At 38.0% G+C, this 25,294-nt stretch overlaps 2 protein-coding genes across 7 annotated transcripts in view; one reads left to right on the top strand and one right to left on the bottom strand.

Moving 5' to 3' along the window:
* Positions 1 to 9,955, top strand: part of LOC123759433 (uncharacterized) — a 38,523-nt gene extending 28,568 nt beyond the window's left edge. For all 6 annotated transcript variants that reach the window (XM_069335241.1, XM_045744506.2, XM_045744503.2 and 3 more), the window contains 9 exons: positions 808 to 1,008; positions 1,118 to 1,281; positions 1,992 to 2,134; positions 3,742 to 3,854; positions 5,324 to 5,557; positions 6,486 to 6,619; positions 7,278 to 7,371; positions 7,663 to 7,800; positions 9,085 to 9,955. In XM_069335241.1, the coding sequence (XP_069191342.1) occupies positions 808 to 1,008; positions 1,118 to 1,281; positions 1,992 to 2,134; positions 3,742 to 3,854; positions 5,324 to 5,557; positions 6,486 to 6,619; positions 7,278 to 7,371; positions 7,663 to 7,800; positions 9,085 to 9,909 (2,046 nt within the window). In that variant the 3' untranslated portion in view covers positions 9,910 to 9,955. The remainder of the gene's footprint in view (positions 1 to 807; positions 1,009 to 1,117; positions 1,282 to 1,991; positions 2,135 to 3,741; positions 3,855 to 5,323; positions 5,558 to 6,485; positions 6,620 to 7,277; positions 7,372 to 7,662; positions 7,801 to 9,084) is intronic.
* Positions 9,956 to 15,614: 5,659 nt separating this feature from the next.
* The window catches only part of LOC123759432 (putative neural-cadherin 2), a gene marked incomplete in the record, with an annotated part of 421,093 nt that continues 411,413 nt past the window's right edge, over positions 15,615 to 25,294 (bottom strand). Inside the window, 3 exon segments of the mRNA XM_069335240.1 lie at positions 15,615 to 16,526; positions 17,854 to 18,012; positions 20,279 to 20,491. Coding sequence (XP_069191341.1) covers positions 15,631 to 16,526; positions 17,854 to 18,012; positions 20,279 to 20,491 — 1,268 coding nt within the window.

The raw sequence follows: 25,294 nt of genomic DNA on the forward strand, positions 1-25,294 counted from the left end.
GCCAAACAATAATCTCCTCGGCCTCACCACCTTCCACATACCCCATCAACTCTCCTAAGTACAGGCAAAGTGAGAATAAATTTGCATTTATTTCATCTATTATGTTTATCTCTGTATTTTTTTATCCTCCAGAATGGATTAATCCAATTTACATTATTCCTAAGAAGGAAAAATTATTTAATACTCGAACAGATTGGCACACTAAACAGCCTTCTGGAGCCAATTAAGTTTGAGTACTGAGGGTCTGCTCTTAGTGATTGATACTTGACTGGTTCGGCAGAGGGTGCATCATTTATTATGTCTGTTTGTGGTCATTTGCTATTACTTTCATGACACTAGTGGTGTGTGTGGGGGAGGGGACCCACTGTTTGGGGGGATCTGGTGTCCCTGGTTATTTGTCCCAGGGCCCGTTAATCTTGTCATCAAGTTTAGCCAGCCTGCAGTCTTCCTCTGGGCCCAGGATGTTTATAAATTTACTACTACTGTGTATTATTTTGTATATCTTGGGCAGATATTCAGGCTTAGTGGATTTAGTGGTTCAGCAGAATGCTGGATACTCATTACTAGTACTTGTTGAGTGTTCTTGATCTGAACTGGGTTTGAGGGGCTATGGAATAGTTAACTCTTCATTTATTCCCCCTTACACGGATGTTACTTTCTGTGGCTGTCATCCACCTCTTTTGTTCTGTTCTTTGTAATGAGAGGTACTTCTATACCTCTCAAGTTAGTTTTTCAATTACCTGCCCAAATTTTTTATATTAACATAATATCAAAATGTGCATATTTAGTCTTGTATGCTATTTGCAGATTATAGTGAAAGTAATTGAAACTGTAGAAAAACTGTGCAACACCTGCAAACCTGTGGACAGTACAAGGAAGAGGCGACCCGAGTTTCTGTCACAGTTTCTGTCACTGATGTCTTCTAGTATAACCTTACAATGTGCACTCTTCACACACATTTTGCACAGTCTTAAGATTGGCCAACATGGTGAACTCACCGATGATGAAGTAAGTGACATTTACCAGTGTTTTGTTTTGCAGGCAAGATTGGTCTTTTTTTTTATTGAGTACTCTTTACTATTTAATTTATTCGACTGACAAATTAAAAATATTTCAGGTAGAGAATCATGGCATAATTCTGTCTGAGCTGTGGAAAATCGAGGGTCTCTTTCTTCCTGTTGTTGGAGTTTCGTTTCCAGATCAAGATCCTCAGTGTTTCATCAAATTCTACTTGGAGAAACTGGAATTTAATTCTCATCAAGCATGTGTATTTGCATGTAGGTTAGTTTAAAAAACTAAATTTTTTGTGTTTATTTTGACACGTAGTGATTAAGTGGCAACAATGTTGAAAGTTATGTATGAGCTATCACATTTGGTTGCTATCACAGATGTTGCTCCAAAGTTAATGACCTCTGTGACCTTAGATAGGAATGTGAACAATCAGGCAGGGCGACGTACAGCATTGTCCTAGGGAGTCGCTAGAGAATATTTAAGGCATCATGGCTTGCTGTTAAAGGGTCAAGAATGTAATAAAAGGAGTTCATAAAATGAAATATAACATTTATGGGACCTAACACACCGGTGAGACTATAGTAGGCCTACGGATTGTTTGATAACTCACACCAAACTTATCTGCTATCAAATTTCACTTGTGCACTTTGAAACTTGGTGGAAAGTGCTTGCCTATATATACAACCAAATATGCATTCTCCAGCACTGTGTAACTTTATATACTTTGAGGCTGTAATAAGAATGTTGTAAAGGTTATTACAGTAAAAGTAAAAGTTTTGGAAGCTCTAGTCTAGTTATCTGATTGAAACTATCAGTTGTACACTGGAGGCAAATTTCATCCTGTTTCAGCCAGTCTAGAATGATTCTTTTAATTGGATATAATTAATGCTGGCATACACTTTTAGTTCCCATGATTCAATAAACATTATGGCATTATAAATCTAATGTTGTACGTATAGTATTTTTATTTGTTTTTGCAGCATCATGAATAGTTGGCTGATGTGGTCCATTATGAATAGAGACAATACAGATGATATGGAACCCATGTTGACCTCTCTTCCAGTCGAGCTTCTGGATCTCTACTGTTGCTTAGCCCCTCGGCTTGCTCTCATATATAACCAAGGTAATTCCAAGTGTGTTTAGCAGTTGTATTCGTTATCATTTTGTTTTACTGACAAAGTAGTACTAGTAGGAAAGCATCTCCGTTTGTCTTAATCCTAGAATAAATCCACTACACTTTCCTTCAGTGCATGGAGACCATTCCGCTTCACATCTGGTTAAAATAATTTCAATGGTGAGCGATGATGCACAATGTAGCTTGGGGAGGGGGGTGTCCATCCAAGTTTCTTCACATGAAAAATGTGTGTGTAATATATATATACCGGTGTGTATATACATATATATACTGTATATATATATTTTATAAATTATTTTTCTAGATACACTTTCACATTCTTAATTTGTTTGCATATAGCCTCTTTTTTCTACTATTTTTGGTCATTATTAATTTTCATGGTATACTACATCACTGGGCTTCAATCAGACAAATTTAAATTGTCAAAATTTGCATTTGCATTATAATAAAGTCACCCACTGCTGAAGTCACATCACATTCCAAGGACGACCCATCTTCCACATTCCAGTCCACCCAGCCTACAATTCCCAGGAAATTCCTTAATAACACAAAATTAGCATTAGAGAAATGTAACACCCTAACAGCATTTTCTCTGGCACAACACTTTTATCCCATGTTAAATATGATTTCCTGTGTGATCACAATTCCCTAATTCACTCCATATTTTAATGTTATTAGTGCCTCACTGTTGGCTAGATCTTAAAAAGTAAGGCAAATGGTGATTGTAAAAGTCCTCCTGGCCCATTTGATACATGTCCTGTTTACATCAAACCACACCCAGTCATATGTTTATCCTAATCTATGCTGAAACTTTTCAGTGATCCCATTTCTAATTTGTGACTTGGTAATCTGTTCCATAAATCTACTACCCTATTTCCAAACCATAATTTGCCTATTTCTTTTCTAACTCTAAAGTTCTCCAAAATTTTTACATGTCCTGTACTTAACCTAAGTTGCCAACAATTAAAATTATCTTATCTTTATTTTCAGCATTTTTTTAATACCCTCAACCTTATTAATAATTTTAACACTGGTCCTTATTGATTTCATCCTTGCCCCATTCATCTTCGTAGCTTCGTTGTCACATTCAAAATCTGCAGATTTCTCATCATTTTTTCTTGTCTTAATCCAAAGGGATTTCTTGCTGTTGACAGTCCACTTCTTGTTTGCCTTGTCTTTTGCCTCCAGATGATTCTGGAGTTTGACATTCTACTTCTTAAGAAGCTGCACTTTTTCACAAAATCAAATTTTGCTTTCAACTCAAGAGAGTATTTGAGGTTTACGGAACTAAACAAGTCACAATAACTACCATCAGGGTTACCCTAAAGTGTCTCTTCTTGTTCTGTCTCTTACAGATGGCTGCAAGTACCAAGCTCAAACTCCTGTTTTGAAGGGCAGTTGCTTGGTTGAATGTTAAAGGATGTGAAAATTTTGTCTAGGCACCTGGTAAAATTGCAATTTGTGTAGAGAACAACCATCTTTCTTGTCATAATATTTAACATGGCAAAAGGGGTTATGATTCTTATTAAAATAATTTGGTAAGGTGTCTTTTTGAGTTTCATTTTTTTTTATTTATTTTCCTTTTTCCTTTTTAGGTGAAAGAGAGGTGACAATCGCTGATGTATACTTATATCTTGAAGGCTTTGATGTCCCAGTGTGTTCTAGACTTTACTTTAATCAGACATATAATTATATTCAAAAGTATAAGGTACAGTATGTCTTAAAGATTTGTTCGGTTATGACTTTCGATGCTCTAGGTTATATAGTATTAACAATACATCCTAAATATTCAAGAATGAGGATACTACTATTGTGCATCTTCATGACAATATTCCATATTTTAAAATTAGCATACAGAGCAGCATTTTTCAACCTTGGTACCCTTGAAATAATTTCAAGTCATACTCTAGATAAAAACACAGATTTTATTGTCTTTGAGCAAAGATTATTGTGCAAAGACAATTTCTGTCTTTGCTCTTGATAGTGGTTAAATAAGAAAAATCAAAACACAAATTACTCAAAAATATATTTGCATTTAATTAGAAATAACCTATTTATCAGTATCTATTGCAGAACCCCCTTAGTTATCTTGGTGTGTCACAGGACAGTGGTTGAAAAATGCTGCTATAGAGTTAGGGAAATTATCTGAAATGATGGCAATTAAACAATAATAAAAGTTATTTTCTTTGGAGACCCTCTCAGTGGTTTTCCCCTAAGCTTATGTATTGCCACTTCATGGTTACAGTCAGTGTAGTTGATAGTTATTAATCAGTAAATAGAGAGCACAAATTAGCTGTCTTTGGAATTACAATAATAAGAATGTACAGGGAGTGTTGAGTGGTTTATTTCTTATAGTAAGTCATCACTGGGTGGCAGATTGAGATAGTTTATCCATTGTCTAACTGGCCCAAACACACTTGGCAAGATTATTTGTAAAGTTTCTTGTCACTAGGGAGCAAAAAGTTGGCTAAAGCCTGGCATGTGAAGAAGTGTTCTAGTTGGATCTTGGCCATCGTTCAGAGAGCTACTGAAAGATCACTCAGAAAGGAGCATTTCATTCAACTCCCTATCTTATTTTTATTGTATTTAGTGGCAATGAAAGCATAAGTTTACTTACGATTTTTGTAATTTTTGTAGCATGGATTTCTTCAGTAAAGAAGAGCCAACCAATCTTAACGCAATTTGATTAAGCTTAACATAGTGTAGAGTAGGTTAGCTTTGGGTACGATAGGTTACGTTTAGATGTAATTGTGTCTAATAATTGCCTGCTTAAAGTATTTGAGTTTGTTTTCACTGTGTATTGTGAGGATATGCAAATTAGTATATTAGTGTCATTTTTGTATGCCATTGTATATATGCAATTGTTCTCTTATTTTAATTATCTTTGCAAGATACACTTTGAGATCAGCCAGGAGGGATGGCACTCAATGATGGTTGATTTTTCTATTCTGTTAATGGGCACATTATACAAAAAAAACTTTCTGAACTTTTCCATATCTATGACAAAAGTTAGATTAGGAAAAAATTAACTGTTTCCTTGAAGTTCATTAGTGATAACCTTTTCCAAGCTTTGAACTGAGCTGGACATAAGTGTATTTGACTTTCCCTTTATGTTTAGGTGACACTAAATAAAAGGTTAATTGCTATATTTCCTTCAAGTTTGTATTATTCTAACAGATTCCTCTTGAGAAATGGATTGATTTTGAGCTACAAGCCACTTGGGAAGATACCCCTATAGATGTACGACAGACTTACCTTAAGTGTAGAGTGCTACAAGTTTTTGTGTCGAAAGAGGACACTAGGGTCACGGACAATACAGATGAAGTGGCTACAAGGAGTACAGTGCATGTGTCTATTCACCAAATAGTAACTCGGATATTTTTTACCTTCTTAAACATTGGACTGAAGAAGGTAAGTAAACTTTTGTTTTGACTTTTTATTTTTTATTTTATTTTATTTAATATTTTTTTTTAAATATCTGCTCATAGTTTCAGAGATATAAACTATATTGGATGTTGCTGGAAATTCCAAGCACTTCTTAAAAGAATGTCTCACTTGTACTGTCCAGTAGTATCCAAATTGTTAGAAATAATAATTTATATAGATGAAATATAATTTCCATTCATAGTGGTTTAATTTGCATTATAACACAAATGTAAATGTTTACTTAGTCTATTTTTTTTTTAGGCTAATTGTAGTAGCAAAGTCCAGAAACATTAACACTTTCGCGTGTCTGGTGGGCACTGCGAGGTAGGCCAAGCGTTGGCCGTGAGCACACAAACACCCAAATGTTTATTCTCTTTTCAGCTTTCTCACCTCAATTTGTGCGCTACATCATTTATTTTGGTATCAAATTGTTCGCAATATCATGGTGCACATTTTAAAACCAGTCCCATAATATGCGGACAATAAATGGAATTTTTTAATATTTATTAATTGATGACAGCGTTACTGTCATCAGGGCCTCTGCCCTGATGTTTCCCGTGATCAGAGACAGCATTTTAACAATATTAGAAGAGAAAATAATTTTTTGCTGTGCTCCACAGGAGTGTCATATTTTAATGCAGCGCGGTGCAATGGTTAAGCTGAATTCATCTCTTGCATTAGCTTCTGTGTCTTCAGAGATTACATAATATAAGCATCGTTCTGTAGTTAATAAATGTGTGTGCATGTATTTTCAGTATTTCTTTACCGATTGTGTGAAAGAAGATGAGGATTCAGACTAGTTTTATCTCACTTGTATGATAATGTATAACTAATATTTATGTATAATACCTAGTATTAGGTATACATTATCACCTGTGTGCTAATGTATACCTAATATTTCTTTCCATTACAGCAAAATTCAAGTGAAATATTAATGCTGATACAGTCACTTGCTCAATACGATCCAAACCCTGGTATTTGTCTTCTGCTTGAATGGTGTAGGCGAGACAGACTCTATGGTAATATTTCGGTGTTGTCCTTCATGAGGTATGTAAAGTAGTGAAGATGTATATGTATTGTTTTATTTTGCAATCAGTAGTGTGAAATTTTAACCCTTAAACTGCTAAGCTATTCAAAAGTTCTGCATCCAAGTGTGTTTTGACCCATAAGGTTCAATCACTTATTTGCGCATAGGAAAAAGTTCAAACAGATTTGCAATAAATTGGTAAAAGTGGGGAACAGAACATGTCTGGTACCAGTTGGTCCACTCAAGGAAGCTGCTACCATGTACAATAAATACTATTCAACTCTTGTCAAGCATTGCTAATATCTTTGCACATGTTCTGTTTAATATAATTAATTAATTAGATATTGGTCTCTGTGTCCATAAAAATACTGTACTTTGAATTTGCTCATACCAAATGTATGCAGCTTAAATTCATATGTTAATTCTGTGTGTGTGTTGAGAAGACTTTAAATAAAGTCTTTGCATTTATCCAGTGTAACTGGATAAAAAAAAAAAAAAATTTTGAAAGGTTACACATTTCTTATGTTTATCATCATCTTTTCAGCATATGAAATGGGGATGATCAGATGGAGCTTGGGCTTTCATATAAATATATTCCTAACATACATGTATTTCCATCTGAATTTATAAGATGGAGAAATTTGTCATAAAGCATAACATTACTTTTACTGCTTACAGTATTTGCCGCTGCCTCCCTCCACCACTCTTCTTGACAGGTGAACAAATTTTTCAGCTTTCGGGAGTCTTCCGAAACCTGATTGAAAATCTGCAGGTAAATACCTTTTTCTGTTTGATATTGTTGCACAATGAATGCTTGATGAACCGTAGTTGTTACCATAGTCTAGGGGAATGACGAATACTGTACGTAAGTGGTCATGTATTTACTGTCACACCCTCTCTTTCTCTTTCTTTGATGTATTCACTGCATTCTCTACTCCCATGTTTTATTTTACTCCAAATTTGTATCCAATAATCAATATTTTATGATACAAAAAGATTATCACAAAGATTAAAGTTGTGTACATCACCCCATGTGTTTAAAAGTTTCTTGTATTCTTATTAGGTTGCTAGCCAGGATGTCCAGTTGAATTTGTGTGATACAATCTTCCTATGCTCATCAGTGCTGAGTGCAGCTGCAATTGATGGTGTGACGAGCATTCAAGTGGACCAGTGCCTTATGCCACTCAGGACCGCCATTGTGGTAATTTATATTGTTCTTTTGATACACTAAGGAATAAAAAGATTAATCCCTTTGTTTTCATTCATAGGAAACAAAGAACATAGATCTTTCAATTAGCACAGGTTATCTGTTAGGAGCATTAAACTACTTTCTTTTGAATACTTCTACAGATTATATCAGAAGAAATGAGATAAGAATAGAAAAGTAGAATGTATTCTAGGTAGACAATGTGCCGAAGATGGTATGAGAGGAAAGCCGCTGATCAGAATGTGGTACTACAAACTTAGGTTATTCTTGGCTGGGGTCTGAAAGGGAATGTGGTTTAGTTGGAAGAGGTAACTGAGATGACTAATCCTGCTTGTACTAACCTCCAGGTTGGTAGCTGCTTTGCCCCCATTTGATTGAATGTGATTATTCCTTTTTCTGTCTCATATTTAGTTTGTGGTGCCCATGGAGGGCTTGGACATTCTGAGTCTTCAAAGTCTCCTGTCTTCCTGGTTTACAGGCTAGGCAGGATTTGTTCCTGATACAGAACAGAAATCAGCCTCCTGGCTTTGTTTCCCAGTTCTTTCTGGCCGGCAGGCAGTTCTTTGCTGTCTGTGAACAAGTTGGATGAACAGCAGTTCCCAGGTTCTCAATTCTTTGTGTTGCTCTGCCTGTGGACAATTTTGATTACATCAACTGAGCTCTGTATTCTCTAATCATGTTGCTTAATGTGGCTTTGGGCAGCTCCCTGATTAGGTTTTTCCACTTAGAGCAGCATCTGTTTGTTGCTGATTTTATGTCTCGGTCTCGCTTCACATATTTTAAAGTTATATTCGTGACTGAAACTCTTTCTCTCAGCTCTGGGACAAGTTGGTTTGGCTGCAAGGGTCAAACTCCATGCCTATTTGTTTCCTCATTCTGGTAGCCTGAGACACTGTGCTATGGTAACAGGATCATTTATATTTTCTCATGAACATGCCAAAGTTCCATCTTCTATCTCACTATTTCCATTGGTTTGGTTGTGTGTAGGACAGCAGAGCAACCTCCATCTTTCTGTCAGAGACTTGTCTATATTGATTATCTTTCATTTTTCAATTTATAACGGGGGAAAAACATGTATTATGTTCCTGAAGATTTTAAACTATTGAGAAAAAATAATTAGGGGCAAGATAAATAGTTGTATTAAAAGTAGATTGTACTGAGGTATGCAATGCATTTTATAGCAGAGGAAAACAAGAAAGTTGTATTGGGCAGAAAAGGCTATGAATAATACCTTGTTATAATTAAGGTTCAAAATTATATTTTATATATATTTTTCAGTTCCACTGGGAGTCTCTTAGGAGTTTCTTCAGGAATCACAGTGCGATCATCAAAAGACAGAGCTGTTTAGTCTCTCTGTGGATCGCAATGACAAATCTAAGCAAGAAAACCATCAATTATCTTACTCCAGATGAAGCTGGCCTCAGACTGTTAGCCATGCATCTCCACAATTCAGTTTGTGAAGAAGACGAAACGAAAGCTTTGGTATCTGTTGGTGGAGGTCCAGTGTACACAAAATGGCTCTTGGCTTACTTAGGTCTGCAGCAGATGAGAGGCTCTGTTCCCTCTTTTCCTGACCAAATGAAGCTTCTTGACATACAAGAGAGAGATAAAAAAATAATTTCAATTTGCCAGGCAGAGCTTGATAAGATTTTAACCACATCAGAGGTGGTAAAACTTGTAAATGAAATTTTCCCAAGTAGGTACGATAAGTTTCTAGCATTGAAATCAGTCCCTATTGCTTGTGTCTTTGTGCTTCTTTGCAACAGTATCTCGTCATATGAGAGACAAACAGATATAATGGAGAGTAAACTAATGATAAATCGGTTTGAACTTCTCTTACAGTGTCATATCTTCCTTTGTCATAAGTTCGATGAACAGGAAAGTTCAAATGCAGGTGAGCCTGTAAACAAGGCAGCATCTGAAAGTCACAGAGTGGCTAATTCAGACTCACCAGATCTGGATTACTTGGCAGAACTTAACCAAAAAATATTTTCATGTTTATCTAAAATATCCCCAAATACATTATCAAAGTTATCAAAGAATACATTTTCAAAATGTGAACCTGAGCTAAAGGCAGCGATAAAATTTAAATTGCAGTTGTAACAAATAATGTAAAGATTGAGAGAAAAATATAAATATTTTTCCATATTGTATATGTTTTTTTAACTCAAAACTAGATAAGCAGCTTAATTAGTGTTATAGTTGAGATTTAATTTCTCGCTTAGATATTGATCTATGAGAGAGCATTTGAAAATTCAGTGGGTCTTAATTTCTGTGGTCCTGGAGCACAATACCTCATACTCAGTTCCACTGGGAACTGAGTATGAGGTATTCATAATATATTTTGCATAGTACAGTTGTATGACAATGGAGTATGTATAAAACAAAATGGCATACCAGCTTGGCAATCCCCCATCTATACTGAGCATTGTCATCTACACTGATCATTCCCCACCGATACTGAATATTGTAGAGCAGCAATATTTGCACAACCAGCTGGGAGTTTAAATTGCAGCAAATTATAACTGACTCTTGTATAAATATTTCCAGCAGTTGAAGATTAAGATATTGGAGAAATGTGTAATTCTACTTAGCAACACAGGGTTAAAAGAAATTACATATATTTCTTTGTTTATTGTTAAAACAAATAGCAGCAAGTTCTTTTCCAAAATATGATAATTAATCTTACAAATTCTCTCTGTATGAACTCTTTAAAAAGTATATATATATATATACTGTATATAGAAATGTATGAAGCTAAACATACGTGTGTAGAGACGTGCCAAGAGGAGAGGAAGTTTATTTGTAGATAAAGTTTTGTGTGTTGCCTTATGAAATCATATAGTGATTTCAACAGCCCAGTGCACTGCGCTGTTGCTTATAAAGGAGGAAAGTGAGAGAGGTGATGTCAGTGAGATTAAGGTTGGTCAGTGAGGTGAGAGTGAGGGACGTGAGTGACTTGTTACAAAATATATTTATATGTTAATAATTTAACTAGAGGAGAGTATTGTTGAATTTTTATTTATTGTTTTGGGTGGTGATGGTGGTGTGCTGTGATGACTGCATGCTCTATACACTGTCTCCTAATGTTTCTTCTTTGATGATGAGTTGAGCTTCCCATAAAGTTTGTGAGGTGGTGATTTTGAACTTCACGAATGTTAAGCTCATCCTCAAAGAGAGAACCTACATTAGGAGATAGTGTTAAGAGTTTCCAGTCATAACGTACTACAATGCCATCCAACAAGATGAAGGAAATCTCGTTATTGCTCCATAATATAAATTGTAGCCTATAATCACCTCAGACCTCAACCAACCTTTGCTTTATTGACCTCGCCCCTTCTTGCTTTAACCTCCTTTATAAGCACTTGCTCTGTGTATTTGTTAGAATTGATGAAGAGCCCTCGTAAGAAAACTCGTCTACAAATGAAGCCTACTCTCATTTTGGTGTGTTTCTACATCGATATCAGCACTTTGTGCTCGCTACTATAAACACTCCTACTTATTCACAAATACAGTACAGCAAACTGCATATACACTCAAATATATATACTGTATATATGAATACATTACATACATACATTGACAAGCATACGTACACAAGTGCATTCACACACACACACACACACACACACACACACACACACACACACACACACACACACACACACACACACACACACACACACACACACACACACACACACACACACACACACACACACCATCATTCAAGTATAAAACTGACAGGTTTAACAGGCTAAGAGAAGAGCGCGTGTACACAATATTCACTAACAAATATGTCAGTGATTTTTAGGGCAACGTGAAGTGTTTTGGGGAGTATTAGAAGTTTCTCTCTTTCTCTCTTGGGCAACAAAGATGATTAACAGAATTCATTGCTGCATGTGTTATTGTTTCCAGTGAGGGTTTTCAATTTAGAGATGTCTTAACACATCATGTTCATTTTATAACAATTTAAAATGCATTCTTGATACGTTTAAACCAAAGGTGGAAAAAAAATTCACGATGAAAATCCAGAAGCTGAACATGTACTTGACTACTAATCACCTGGTAAGTGATACATTTGGTGTTACTGTATATACAGTATAGATTTATTTTTATCAGTCAAATATAGATTTCAATGTATAAATATTATATAGGCCTTGGACAAGTTCATAATTAGGTAGATCTGTAAATTTTATTGCTAGTATTGTGCAAAGAATATTCTCAAGAAGATGGAAAGTTTTTTTGTTATGTTTTTTTGTTTTTGTTTTTTGTTTTTGTTAAATTTGTGGCGATGACAACACTTTTTGTGGTGATTTGTTTTCCATATACAGTCCAGTACACTTGAGGTTAGGTTAATTGAGCTTTGCTAGCTGTAGCATGTCAAATATGACTTAACATCTCAAATTAGTCATGACAAGGCTCTCAATATTTTAAAATATAAAAGCCATAAGCCACGACAAAACAGTTTGAATTGCATATACAATTTTACTTTTATTTGTGTTTAACAAGAAACAAAATAGCAGTTAGGGTACATCATTGACAACCAGTTGACAGTAACAGTAGAGGAAGCAAATCCCCTAACTCTGTGTACAAGTGTTGATTATCATTTCTATGCATTATCTTAGAATTTAATTTTCAGATACTGCTCACATTCAAGATTTTATCTTCATGTAATAGAGTTGTCCAGCCTGAGATCTGCTCAGATGCTCTCTAGGGCAAGATCAATCCCGTTCCCACAAGGATTGGATCATAACATTCAGGACAGGATGACAATCTTCACCAGTGCAACAGGTATCCTATTAAACATTTCTATCATGTTGTTATGGTATTGGGGAGGGAGGGAGGGAGTGAATTATCAGGGAAAAGCACCAAGCCATTACAACTATATATCACTTGGAAGGGATCAGGATAAAGATTTGGGATGGGACGGGAGAAAGGAATGGTGCCCAACCACTTGGACGGTCGGGGATTGAACGCCGACCTGCATGAAGAGAGGCCATTGCTCTACCGTCCATGGTGTTGAGGAGGCAATGGAAAAAGCTCATTCCAACTTGGAATAATTATAGAAAATTTACTCATAAATACTCAGAACCTTTCCGAGCTTTAATTGGCATCACAAGGATTATCAAATGCTGCTCTCACAAACTATGTGCTACCTCACCCACCGCCAGATGGCATCACCTGCCTAAACATTGTCCCATGTCTCGAGTCTCGTCATAATTTTTTGTTTTTTTTTATTAGTCCCTTATGGGGTGAGGCTTATGGGTACATACTTGCTTTAACAGCACAGTACATATATAGCATGTGGAATTTTTCTTGTGTACATATTTTGTTTTTGCGTCTCTTGTCTTAACAAACTAACAGTCCAGAGTTGCCTCCTTTCCAGTTATGTTCCCATTTCAGTTGTTGCTATTATCCATTTCAAATTAAATATGCTGCATCTTGGTACTTTGTTCTAGAATTAGATATATGTGCTTTGCACCACTTTAGTACATTCAGTTTGGTTTTTCACCTGTATGAGTTCTTTGTGGCTTTTTTGTTCTCTCTCTCTCTTTCTCCTGTCACACACTTCTTTTGCCCTTCCTTAATGGTTAGATAGGGTTCAGTCAACTAGTAAGTCTTTCTTTACCCCTCAGGTCTCCTATTGTAGATGCCTGATAGTCAGGTGACCCATTACTGTATACTGTATCAGGTGATGTATTACTGTTCTGTGTGATCAGTTTTTTTCCCTCCCCCCTCCATGTTGTTTGCTGTTGCTTAGCAACATGGTAAATTTCTACTGGATGCAGCTGGGAAGCGTGGTACTGTTTGTGGCATATGTTACTCCTGATCTGTCGTTTCGATGATGGCTGTCAATGATGGTTAATTCAGGATGGCTGTCGTTCCTTCCCTCTGCATACTTCTTTTTTATATTCAGAGTTCCTTCCACCCTCAAGTGAGGTTGATGCAATAATTTTCAAATGCTTCATCACATGTCAATGAAAACATGTGTTTGTTTACCTCTCCTATGTTTCATTTTAGGCAGGGTTATGTTAGGGTCAGCAATATTCTTGCCTTTAGGCCTCCTTATTTTTTCACTATTGTGTGTGAGGTAGAGGACCTAGTGATTTATTACTTGATTGTTACCTGTGCTGTTCACTATGAAATTGCAATACCATACAGCATGGGATTTGGAAAAGTGCTGCTTTGTGGAATATGGAATATTTCCATTCATTATTCCTGTATGGAAATATAGGAATACTGTAATGGAAATCCAATTAGTTTGATAAGTGACCATTTAGGTCTTTCTGCTCACATCTTGGCATCCAGAGTGATATCCTGCAAGTCTTGAATATTCTGTACCAATTGACAGTGCTATACAGTGCCATACTGGCTTGGCACTTGTGTTTGATAATTACTTAATGCAATATTTATGCAAACATAACTATGGTCGAGGTGTTTTCTGTTCAGTCAAGATGTGATTTGTATCTGTCTTTTTCCAGAAGGGTATGTGTGTATATTGGCTACCTTTCTCGATTCTTGATGCTCCACTTACCTTCATTATGAGGATTTAGAGGGATTTGGCTTAATTTTGGCTACATATGATGAACTCTTGGGCACTTGAAAAAAATATGCACCTTACTCTCTGAACAGCCTTGCCCTGTTAAGTCTCGCACATCCTCATAATGTCCAGATTTTTCAAGATCAGAAATTTTGCTTTCCCAGTGTTCAATAAAATCCTTGGTGAATTTGACATCTTTGATATTACTCATCTAATGATGTGCTCTTAATGGAATCCTGAATTATATATCTAATTTTTTTTAATGTGACACAGATGGTGCTAAATAGTCTTCGGGTTTTGGTGCTGTTCTTGATAATTACTTGCAGACTTTTTTTGGAGAGGAAAGTATCTCCTATTAGGCAATTGTCTCCAGGTATTGGTTGAGGATTTTTCCACTCCTTAACAGGGCTGGCACTATCTCTTCCTTAGATGAAGAGGCACTCCAGCCTTTCATTTAAGACTTTGGTCTTGTTCCTGTACACACCATTTTGGGTATCGGTTTCCAAAATTGGATGGCACTATTTCCTGGATTGTTATGATTCGTCTCTTTAGTTTTGGTATGCTGCATTCTTATTTTTGTCTTGATTACAGTGGTTGTTGAGAATTTCCTGAACTGTAAAGCTTCTCTGTCATGCCTTTCTACTGATCAGGCTAGTTTGGGGTTTTGAGGATTTTTCTCTCAAGAATCAGCTGGGCAAAGTATAGTATCTTTATCTCGCATTGTTCAGCTTGGGTTCAGCTTTGTGCTTTGCCACCTTGTTTGTGGCATCCCCTGTCTTCTGCAAGGAAGTGGCAGCTTCCTTTATTTTTGTCAAGTGGTTTTTAGTAATTTTATTTTCTAAATTTTGTTACATCTTTCATTACAGAAACCTGTTGTGTATTTTGTGTGTTTGGAAAGTAAAAAACATTTATAGACCTGCATGTATGTGTCATTTTGAACATCTGTAACTTGCCAGATAAGCCTTAATCAGTAGTGGTGCATATTGTAAAATAAGGTAAATATAATTTTCAATTTACAAAGCAAAATATCTTTAAGAGCATTCTTTAAATATACTAACAAAATATCATCTTGTCTTACAGAGTAATGGATTGCTTGGATTCATTTAGGTAATATTTGTTAGGTTATAACTGCAACTTAGTTTTTACATTCACATAAATGTTGGTATTTAAACAGTAGTTTGAACTCCCATAAAATGCTAAAGAATTATTTCATTCAGCAATTTACTTTAATAACATATATATACATGTTGATATATACACAGAGTAGCAAAATAATTTTATTATAAGATATACAGTTTATCGCTACTGCCAACCTTGTGGGATTTAGTGGAGATTACGGAGATCTGATTGGCAGAGCAGGCGCAACTTGATGCCAGTTCTGGACCACTTGTATCCTGTAGTTGATGATGACTATAAGAACAAGTTTTTCGTTTCTGGCAGGAGGATTGTGTGCACGGAACTCCTGCCAAGGGCTGACTTATAGAGCATAAACCACTGTCTACAGTCCTATTTCCCGATGCATTGTATGACATAGTTGAGATTGACCTGCTTCTCCTAGGAACTCTGTTTTTACATTTAGCATCACAGAACAGAGTGGCAGTATTACAAGCTTGGCACATGTCTCTACCACTAGACAGGAAGGAGAGTGGATTCCCATCAAACTCTGTCTGTGGTGTAATTTTTGTACATGTGTGCAATTTTGTGGGATAGGTATCTAAGAGAAGGGTATTATTTACTAAAGCCGGAGAAATTGTTCTCCTTGGTGAACCACCACCTCTTTCTGCAAGACAACTCACCGTTTCACAAGAATCATCATGCAGATTATTAACAAATATTTTTGGGACTCGGGTTCTTGGGAGAGAGTTACATTTTCTATGTATTAATGCTGACTTGATGCCAACATCATAATTTGTGGCCCCAGAAACTTTTTGGACTTCAGAAACACTATCTTGAAACTTCTTGGGTGGTGAAGTATATTGTTCGTCTATTTTATTTCCTGCTGCACTATTTGTGGCTGAAGAAGTGCCAAGTGTATTAGGTACATGTTGGGTAGAAGTGCTGTTATTGTTTTGGTGGGCTGGTGAGTGCGGATCTTGGTATCCAGCAAGACAGTTAAGTAATGTTGCTACATCTTGAAACCCTCCAAGAAACCGTACTTCTTCAACACCATCAATACCTGTAAATGAATTTGAAAGAATTAAAATCTTGTTATTTTGTTTTGTTTTCAACAAATACCCAAATTTTCTATATCTTATGTTGCAGTAGATATTTTCATAAAACTCTAGATACTGTGACTTAATACCTAGGTACTTCTGCTAAATTCTTACATGATCCTGTACGATTATGATTACAGATTTGGATCAGATCGTTAAAGCATTGATATACATTACGTGAGTGTCCATAGCATTACAAAAATGAGAACTTTAGTGATTTAGAATTATATGGCAAAAATTGTCCTATGCAAGATGATGCCAACTGGAAGCCACACTATAGCAAAATAGGAATATAAAAAGTGGGAAATACCTTTCTATCTTGCTATATGAAAGGATAGTTGTAGCCTTCCTGCTTTTGAGTGGTAATTTTTTATATATATACATATATTTATATATACACACACACACGTGCTGAAGATTTTCACTAATTGGCATTGCTATAGTGTAAATGGTACCATTGACTTACTGTTTATGTACTAAAAAAGTATTTTAAGTTAGTAAAGCTTAGGGTTAGGTATACTTCAGTTAGGTTAGATTATATTATATTAGGTTAAATTTGTTTAGGTTAGGCTGGGTTTAATGAAGTTAAAATAGATTAGGTTGGACTTTGGTTAGATTAGATTGTTGGATTAGATTGGGTGGGTTAGTTCAGGTTAAACTGGGTTAGGTTAGATTTGAAAACTATTTACATAAAATAAGTACACAAATATAGCTATTAAGGTTACTTAACATATGTATCCCTGCATATTCACACCATAATGTGCAAACTCAGTTGCAAATTACTAGCAACTTGCAGTTACAAATATGCTAATTAATATATTGCCTATTGTGTTTCAGTTTCACCTGCAAGACCAAAAAACAACATACTGGAGTGAAAGATTTGGAAGGAAATGCAGAATAGAACCAGTCAGGAGTTAGAAGTGCCATAAGAAATAATGCTGGAATAAAGGTGGACATCTTCAAGAAGCAATTAGACAAGTTCCCGCAAGTGGTTGTAGTGGATAAGGGGGTTTGCTGGCTGCTGCTAGCAACAGCCTACTGAACCAAGTTATCACAAGTCAAGCCTGGCCCCATGCAAGGCTTGGGGAGTAGACAAACTCCCAAAACCTTCTCCAGGTAAATGTATATATATAATATCACCACACATGAATGGTGATATGAATAATTACACATGATAAACTATAGGGTTGCTTGGGTCACATTTCTTGTCTTAGAATAAAAGCATGTAGGGCTGTAGATTACTAATCATGTCCCATGTATATACATATATGGTAAGAGTGAGATACCTACCAGAACAACAAGATGACAGTGACCCTGGGGAGCTGCCATCACCTTCATAAGCATAATAGCGAAGGTCATCAAGTGAGGGCAAGTTAGGGCAACCACATCCACTGTCTGGTGCAGCTGCCTTCTTGGCCCCTGACTTGTCCTTGTGTACCACATCCACATCTACAAAAATAAAAAAGTTACCTTCGGCATTTTTTAGCTATTTGTAACCTCTTTTTATCGATATTTATTTATATTTGACTCATAGTTAAACAAAGCAATGGATGAAGTGATGTGCACAAATGCCTAGATTAGTAGTTACTGAGGAAGAAGTTATTAAATAACTTGAAATATAAAGCTACTAAGTTCACAGAACCACTAAAGGTTTCCTGTGGTGCAATTAAATTTATAATACTACATAAATTTATACTACATGCAAATTTATACTATACTACATAATACTACCTGGGAATCTTAAAAAAATGAAATGTTTTTTTTTTATGTCTTGTATATTTAATAAATATTTAATAAATATTTAATTATTTAATAAACCATTAGACTGAAGGCGAGTACCAAAATTGTTGAATTGCAAATGTGGTAACTTTTTTGTTTGACGGGGATGTACGTCACTTGCAACAAACTATCAGCCAATAAGTTTGATGTCTATTATAGGAAACCCACTTTAATCTAGAATTACAAATGCAAATACTTTAGTACATATTTTGAAAATCATTAAAAAGGATTCACAGTATCGCTGTTCATATTTAATATAATTGAAATACAGTACTCAAATTAATTTCCAGTCTACCAGGAGGAGTTGAATGTGTAGTCCAGTTGGCTACATTCTCAACTCACAATTGAGGATCTGGGGTTAGATCCCTGGGTAGGACAGAAATAGCTGGGCATGTTTCCTTTCACCTGATACCTCCATTCACCTACTAGTATATTGGTACTGGCGAGTTAGGCAACTGTTGTGGGGTTGCATCCTGGTAAGGGTCAGTAGTTCAACCTCTGGGTGACCTCGATACAAAACAAATTACATACTTAGACTTGAGTTAAAGTCTGATACTGTTCCTCAGTATCAGGATGAGAGAAGTGCATGGTATTAAAGGGAATATTTTAAATTGTGTTAAGGCATAGTTGTTTAAAAGGAAACAGGGTCACCATAAATGGAATCCAGACCTGTTGGATTTTATCCAATATCTTGCTGGGATAGAAGGATGTTGGAAACAATCATGTGGAGTGCCCTGGGACCTCAGTTTACCATATGTATAAGCAATTTAAAGTGCACATACGATTCGTCATAGACTATGTCGTGCCAGTATTATGCACAGCCTTGCTCCTGTACCAGGTATGTTGAGCCACTATGGGCTCACCATAGCCCATGCTACTTGGAACTTTTTGTTCCGAGTAGCTGAATCTTAAACAACAACAACAGTGTTATGCACCAACCCTTCAAATGACATAAAAGTCAAAAGCATACAAAATGAAGCCACGAGAATAATTCTTGGATTACCAAAATAATCAAAACATTGAATCTACAAGAACCAAGTCACTCAAGCATTAAAGAGGAGGATCAAGGAAATGAATGTTCTGACTACTATTAAGATTGCTAGACCTTCTCCCAGTACAACAACATTGGCAAGAAAACAGTGTGGTCTGCACTAATTATTGGAGGAAAAAGAAAAAGCTCAAAGTGGCAAGATCGATCAAATATGTTTTCTCGAAGAACTGTATCTGCTTGAGCAAGCACCGAGTTGGCTGACAAGCCTGCAAGGATGTCACCTCCCTGAGAGTAAGTACTATATAAGATTCAAATATGTGAGCTGTCAGGTAAGAAGTCCAGCATATTACCTCAAGAAATGAGACATACATCTTGATGAAATTAATAAAGAGATAGGAAATGAACTGGATCAAAATTACACTAGTGGATCTGCTGTCCCTACTAATGACAGGGCTGGAGCAGTGTACACTGTAATCAGAAATTACGAATTCCAAAACGAAAATGAAGAAAAGCAGGCAAAGCAAGCTTTTCTTAAAGCAAAGGTTGTTATAGTTACCATATATATCAGCTTGACAAATGCCGAATTTGCCAAATTTAAACTTGTACATGGGAGCCAAGGCATGTATATGAATCTTATTACAAGAAATCTATATACTGTACTGTATATCAAAAATATATGTATATATTATATACTGTATATATATAATTATTTGAAGACACTAATACGACACTAGAATTCATATCAAGGTACAGCACAATGGTGGTAAGTCGTCTAAAAGAGATAGGAAAGACACTCATATTGGCATTATTCCTGAGGAAAGGCAGAATACCCTCATACATTCAGTATCCCAGAGAACGGGAACACCCTCACATCCCCAGTATCCCAGAAAAACTGAGGTGGCAACATTCTTGTATGCAAATTATTGCTTATCCGATGATACCAACCAGCCAGTTTGGTGTCCTTGGTCACTGGTGACTGATTGTGAGCTTTTAAACTGCAAGTCATTTGGATTTCAGCATTGTCACCATCATGAGCGTCTCCATTTTCGAGTTCCTGGGATATTTTTGCAGACACTATGAACTCCTCGGCCGCTCTTAGCGATTTCCGGATTTTGCCACGTCGTCGTTGGTACACTATGTAGACCCCAAGCACCAGGGCTGTTTAAAATATATTACAAATATCAGTCAAGGTCAATCAAATTGTTATTGATGCACAGTATGGAACATCAATACAAGGTAATGGGTTATATAACATTTTTCGTATTGATTTACATTCTTATAGAACCACTATAACTCCATGTTATGGTAGTTGCTCACAAAATACTGCCCATTAAGAATTAAGAAAACTTTTAAGTTAAAAGTCACTAAAGTCAAACTTAAAATTTCTTAAGCCTAGTGGCTGAGGCACACAAAGGGAGAATTTGCAGTAATTTGGAATATAAATTCAATTAATATTTACCAATGTATATAAGATAGTGAATAAGGTTACGTACCGACAATGTGCAGATCTAGAAGTTAACATGTCTACAGTAGATTTTACATTTTAAAAATAGTGGATATACTATGCATATTAAATTACTAGAATTTATAGCACTCAGCTTGGATATACTTGTTAATATTGTATGTTTATTGAGAATAATGGATCAAAAACCATAAAAATGTTAATAACTGGACATACGTCGTCATGACAAAGAATTGTCATGGTTTCCCATTGCTGATGGCAGGAAGCCTGTTATTGGCTCACCAAGGTGACCCTTAGGTCAACAGCTGACCTTTCCCAGGATACAATCCACAACAGTTAGCTAACTCCTGGGTACTTGTGTACTGCTAGGTGAACAGAGGAATCAGGAGTAATGAAACGTGCACGAGTATAGTGTCCTGCCTTGGAATCAAAACCTGGACCTTCCGAGTGTAAAGCAAAGCTGAACACTGCTTCAGCTCATGGACGTACTGTTAATGTGATCATGGTAATATTTAGCCCAACCATTATCAAAAATTGTGTAGTAGAAGAAAACACTCGGCAATTTATCTCTTATTTTTTCTTGGAGGATATGAGTCCTCGATCTTACCAGGGGTGGTACCCCCCCTATATCTGTCAACTCAATTCCCCCCCATCTCCCCCTCACACACTCAGACTACAGAGGTATTACTCCCTGGCTGCTGATGATTATGCCAAGCTTCTAGGTGAAAAAAAGAAACTTAGAAGACTCTCATGCCCTTCAAGATGACCATGACATAATAAGTGTATGGAGCTACACTTGGCAAATGAAACTCGGATATGAATAAATTCCACGTTATGGGTTGTGGACAATGAGAAAATAGGCCCCACACAATTTACAAATTATGGCATTAAACAACTCTGACAAAGAAAGATCTAAGAGTGATTTTGAATAGTAGACTCACCAGAGGAACTCAAAGAACATTGTGTGAGGAGCATATGATGCGCATTCAAGCTTCAGAATCAATTTTAAATGCATGGATGGTGAAATTTTAAAGAAATTGTTCACGACTTTCGTGAGACCTAAATTGGAATATGCAGCAGTGAATGGTGCCCATATTTCAAGAAGCATATCAATAAACTAGAAAAAGTGTAGAGATGCAACTAAATGGCTTCTGGAACTGAAAAACAAGAGTTATGAGGAGAGGCAAGAGGTGTTTAATATGCCAAACCTAGAAGATAAGAGGGGAAAATAAATGGTGAAATTATCACTACATACAAAATAGGAACAGGAATCGACAAAGCTGAAAAGAATTCTTGAAACCTGCAACTTCAAGGACAAGAGTGCATATAGATTCAAGTTATAGAAAGAAAGGTGCCAATAAAAATATAAGTTATCTTTTGCAAACAGTGGTAGATGGTTGGAACAAGTTAATTGAGGGGGGGGTGGTGGAGGCCAAAACCGGCAGTAGTTTCAAAGCGTTATATTACAAAGGGGACTGGGAAGACAGGACATCACAAGCGAAGCTCTCATCTTGTAACTACCTGGATTGTATCTGGATGGGGGTTCTGTGAGTTCTTCTACTCCCCAAGTCTAGCCCGGGGCCATGCTTGACTTGAGAGCTTGGTCCAACAGGCTGTTGCTTGGAGCAGCCTGCAGGCTCTCACATCCACCACAGCCCCGTTGGTTAGACACTTAGAAAATTATCCAGTTTTCTCTTGACAACTACACTTAGGTAATTACACACTCTAAATAATAAGAATTACAAGACTTGTTACACACCTAAAAATACCTACAAAAAAATTAGGTATGTAAACAAACATCAACCTGTTTAATGGGAAGGTAAACCTTCCCAATTAGGGAAATGGTTTAGGGAAGAACAATAATGCCTAATGAACCTACTGGAGTTTAGCGGCCAAAAATCGTGCAAATTTCGCCGCTAGCGGCCAAAAATCGTGCGAATTTCGCCGCTACCGGCCAAAAACCGCGCGATTTTCGCCGCTAGCGGCCAAAAACCATGCGATTTTCGCAGCTGGTGGGCAAAAATCGCGATTTTCGCCGCTACCTGCCAAAAATGGTGTAATTTTCGCCGCTAGCAGCCAAAAACCGTGCGATTTTCGCCGCTAGAGGCCAAAAATCGGGCGATTTTTGCCGCTACCGGCGAAAAATCGCGTGATTTTCGCCGCTACCGGCCAAAAATCGCGTGATTTTCGCCGCTAGCGGCCAAAAACCGTGCGATTTTCACAGCTGGCGGCCAAAAATCGCGCGATTTTCGCCGCTAGCGGCCAAAAAAGGGGCTATTTTCGCCGTTAGCGGCCAAAAATAAGGCGATTTTTGCCGCTAGCGGCCAAAAATCGTGCGAATTTCGCCGCTAGCGGCCAAAAATCGCGCGATTTTCGCCGCTAGCGGCCAGTAACTATGCGATTTTTGCAGCTGGCGAGCAAAAATAGCGCAATTTTCGCGGCTACCGGCCAAAAACCGCGCGATTTTCGCCGCTAGCGGCCAAAAACCATGCGATTTTCGCAGCTGGCGGCCAAAAATCGCGATTTTCGCCGCTACCGGCCAAAAATAGTGCGATTTTCGCCGCTAGCGGCCAAAAACCGTGCGATTTTCGCCACTAGCGGCCAAAAATAGGGCGATTTTTGCCGCTAACGGCCGAAAACCGTGCTATTTTCGACGCTAGCTGCCAGAAACCATGCGATTTTTGCAGCTGGCGGGCAAAAATCGCACGAATTTCGCCGCTACTTGCCAAAAATCGACCGATTTTCGCCGCTAGCGGCCAAAAATCGTGCAAATTTCGCCACTAGCAGCCAAAAATCGTGCAAATTTCGCCACTAGCGGCCAAAAATCGCGCGATTTTTGTCGCTAGCGGCCAGTAACTATGCGATTTTTGCAGCTGGCGGGCAAAAATAGAGCGATTTTCGCCGCTACCGGCCAAAAACCGCGCGATTTTCCCGGCTAGCGGCCAGAAACTATGCGATTTTCGCAGCTGGCGGGCAAAAATCGCGATTTTCGCCGCTACCGGCCAAAAATAGCGCGATTTTCGCCGCTAGCGGCCAAAAACCGTGCGATTTTCGCCTCTAGCGGCCAAAAATCGGGCGATTTTTGCCGCTAACGGCCGAAAACCGCGCTATTTTCGACGCTAGCGGCCAGAAACCATGCGATTTTTGCAGCTGGCGGGCAAAAATAGCGCGAATTTTGCCGATACCTGCCAAAAACCGCGCGATTCTCGCCGCTAGCGGCCAAAAACCATGCGATTTTCGCAGCTTGCGGGCAAAAATCACGCGAATTTCGCCGCTACCTGCCAAAAACCGCGCGATTTTCGCCGCTAGCGGCCAAAAACTATGCGATTTTCGCAGCTGGCGGGCAAAAATCGCGTGATTTTCGCCGCTACCGGCCAAAAACCGCGTGATTTTCGGCGCTAGCGGCCAGTAACTATGCGATTTTTGCAGCTGACGAGCAAAAATAGCGCTATTTTCGCCGCTACCAGCCAAAAACCGCGCGATTTTCGCCGCTAGCGGCCAAAAACCATGCGATTTTCGCAGCTGGCGGGCAAAAATCACGATTTTCGCCGCTAGCGGCCAAAAACCGTGCGATTTTCGCCCCTAGCGGCCAAAAATCGGGCGATTTTTGCCGCTAACGGCCGAAAACCGTGCTATTTTCGACGCTAGCGGCCAGAAACCATGCGATTTTTGCAGCTGGCGGGCAAAAATCACACGAATTTCGCCGTTACCTGCCAAAAACCGCGCTATTTTCGACACTAGCGGCCAGAAACCATGCGATTTTTAAAGCTGGCGGGAAAAATCGCGCGAATTTCGCCGCTACCTGCCAAAAATCGACAGATTTTCGCCGCTAGCGGCCAAAAAAAGGGCTATTTTCGCTGCTAGCGGCCAAAAATGGGGCGATTTTCAACGCTAGCGGTTAAAAATCGTGCAATTTTCGCCGCTAGCGGCCAGAAACTATGCGATTTTTGTAGCTGGCGGGCAAAAATCGCGCGATTTTCGCCGCTAGCGGCCAAAAAAGGGGCTATTTTCACCGCTAGCGGCCAAAAATGGGGCGATTTTCGCCGTTAGCGGCCAAAAATCGTGCAAATTTCGCCGCTAGCGGCCAAAAATCCCGCGATTTTCGCCGCTAGCGGCTAGTAACTATGCGATTTTTGCAGCTGGCGAGCAAAAATAGCGCGATTTTCGCCGCTACCAGCCAAAAACCGCGCGATTTTCGCCGCTAGCGGCCAAAAATCGTGTGATTTTCGCCGCTATTGGCCAGAAACTATTCGATTTTTGCAGCTGGTGGGCAAAAATCGCGATTTTCGCCGCTACCGGCCAAAAATAGCGCGATTTTTGCCGCTACCGGCCAAAAACCGTGCGATTTTCGCCGCTAGCGGCCAAAAATCGGGCGATTTTCGCCGCTGGCGGCCAAAAATCGGGCGATTTTTTCCACTAACGGCCGAAAACCGCGCTATTTTCGACGGTAGCGGCCAGAAACCATGCGATTTTTGAAGCTGGCGGGCAAAAAACGCGCG

The sequence above is a fragment of the Procambarus clarkii genome, chromosome 32, assembly GCF_040958095.1.
Source record: "Procambarus clarkii isolate CNS0578487 chromosome 32, FALCON_Pclarkii_2.0, whole genome shotgun sequence".
NCBI classification, from domain to species: Eukaryota; Metazoa; Arthropoda; class Malacostraca; order Decapoda; family Cambaridae; genus Procambarus; species Procambarus clarkii.